The sequence below is a fragment of the Phocoena sinus genome, chromosome 11 (assembly GCF_008692025.1).
Source record: "Phocoena sinus isolate mPhoSin1 chromosome 11, mPhoSin1.pri, whole genome shotgun sequence".
Lineage (NCBI taxonomy): Eukaryota > Metazoa > Chordata > Mammalia > Artiodactyla > Phocoenidae > Phocoena > Phocoena sinus.
This window is the reverse complement of record NC_045773.1, coordinates 26,604,596-26,606,732: the sequence shown is the minus strand read 5'-3', so window position 1 is coordinate 26,606,732 and position 2,137 is coordinate 26,604,596. Positions and strand designations below refer to the sequence as shown.

At 45.3% G+C, this 2,137-nt stretch overlaps 1 protein-coding gene across 1 annotated transcript; it reads left to right on the top strand.

Annotated features, from left to right (window-relative positions):
• Nucleotides 1-246: 246 nt before the first annotated feature.
• Nucleotides 247-1,107, top strand: LOC116762509 (NHP2-like protein 1). The gene has a single exon (XM_032649529.1). It carries the CDS (start codon nucleotides 247-249, stop codon nucleotides 631-633), a length of 387 nt encoding a protein of 128 aa, XP_032505420.1. The 3' UTR covers nucleotides 634-1,107.
• Nucleotides 1,108-2,137: the final 1,030 nt, after the last annotated feature.

Sequence of the window (2,137 nt, the reverse complement as noted above, 5' to 3'; positions counted from 1 at the left end):
ACAAAGTTTTTCTTGATGTAATTGTAGGTTCACATGTAACTGTAAGAAATAATACAGAGGTCCTTGCGGCATCAGGCAGGACACCGCCGAGGCGGACTCAATGGTGAGTGTTCCCACTGGGCCATCATCAATGGGTCACCACTTAGAACCGCGGTGCCGCCGCGGCACCGCACACATGTATAATCTGCGGCCTCCAAACCCAGGGTTAGACGGCACCGCTGCGGGCGAACTGCTCAGTGCTCAGGAATGACTGAGGCTGATGTAAATCTGAAGGCCTACCCTCCCGCAGATGCCCACCTCACCAAGAAACTATTGGACCTCGTTCAGCAGTCATGTAACTACAAGCAGCTTCGAAAAGGAGCCAATGAGGCCACAGAAACCCTCAACAGAGGCATCTCTGAGTTCACTGTGATGGCTGCAGACGCCGAGCCCCTGGAGATCATTCTGTACCTCCCACTGCTGTGTGAGGACAAGAATGTGCCCTACGTGTTTGTGCGCTCCAAGCAGGCCCTGGGACGAGCCTGTGGGGCCTCCAGGCCTGTCATCGCCTGTTCTGTCACCATCAAAGAAGGCTCACAACTGAAGCAGCAGATCCAATCCATCCAACAGTCCATTGAAAGGCTCTTAGTCTAAACAGGTGGCCACTGCCACACTCCCTGCTGCTGACTGCTACCCCAGGGGTTATGTATCGTTTGTCTGTTAGCATATAGTATTTCCAGCTACCTTCTATTGTTATAAAATATTTTAGTGCTCAATTTGGTTTTTGTATTTTTGTATTGTTTTTATCTTGTTTTTAGGTTGTCATCTCCTTCCCAGCCTCTCCTGTAATCTCCACTTCCACTCTCTCTCTGCCATCTTATCCTCCCTTTTGGAAAATGCATGCCCAGAACAGGTGGAAGCAGGGTGGGTGACACCATTCAAAGGCAGGGAAGAGCCAAGGTAGAGATTTGGTTCCAGCTTTCAGGTGCCACCTTCCTACTGTGCAGGGCATGATGGAAGTAAACACTGTCCACTTTGTATCCCTTGTGCCCAGCATACAGGATCGTGTTTGAATAATCAAGGGGTTTCCTTTGCTCTCTAGGACATTATGTATCATTTGGGGAGGAAGCATGTATTCTCTGAGGTTGTTGGGTATATGTCCCAAGAGTCAGTTTCTGATGTACCCCTGCTGTTTGCTTTTGGTAATATATTTCCCCCCAACTCCCACCTACGCCTCTGAGGGTGGCAGGGCAGCAACATACCAAAGAGATACACTGCAAAATTCCAGAGGCGCCTTGGTGAGTGAGACATGGGACAGTTGACCTAGGTCTTGAAGGTGTGGCAAGAGGTTCTGGAATGGAGGATTCTGGGCCAGTCGTGGAGAACTTGAAGCTACAGCAAAGATGATGGAATTCAAGGGAACATCCTTGCTTTGGTGAATGGAGATTTCTTCAGTAGACACTTGGTACCAGCTCTGAGAGCCCTGACCTCTTGCCTATTTCCTGCCATGATGTGGGTCAGATGTATGTATTCTCTATCACATCAGAAGGACAGTGCTAATGTGTCATTCTTGTGAGCATCCTAATACAGAACACATATATTCGTAAAAAAAATAATAATAATACAGAGAGATCCTTATACACTTTGCCTTATTTTTTCAGTCTATTTTCTCTCTTACGCAGATTGGGTGAATTCTACTGTGTCCTCAAGATCACCACTTTTATCCTCTGTCATCTCCACTCTACTCTTGATCCCATCCACTGAGTGATTCATTGGTGATGCTGTATTTTTGAGTTCTATAATTTCCATTTGTTGTTTTTAAGATAATTAATTTTATGTCCTTGCTGAAACTTTCTATTTTTCCATTTGTTTCAAGAGACTTTATAATTGATTGCTGAATGGTTTTTATGATGACCGCTCTAAAATTCTGGTCCGATAATTCCAACATCTGATTTACATCTGTGGATGTTGCCATCCGTTGGCTATCTTCTGTCATTCAAGTTGTGATTTTCTTGGTTCTTGGTGTGACATGATTTCAAGTTGTATTGTGGACATTTTGCCTATTATGTTAGGAGACTCCAGGTCCTATCTAAATCTTCCATTTTAACAGGCAGTCACCTGTTTAGATTTCACTTATAGGTCTTGGCCTACTTTGTGG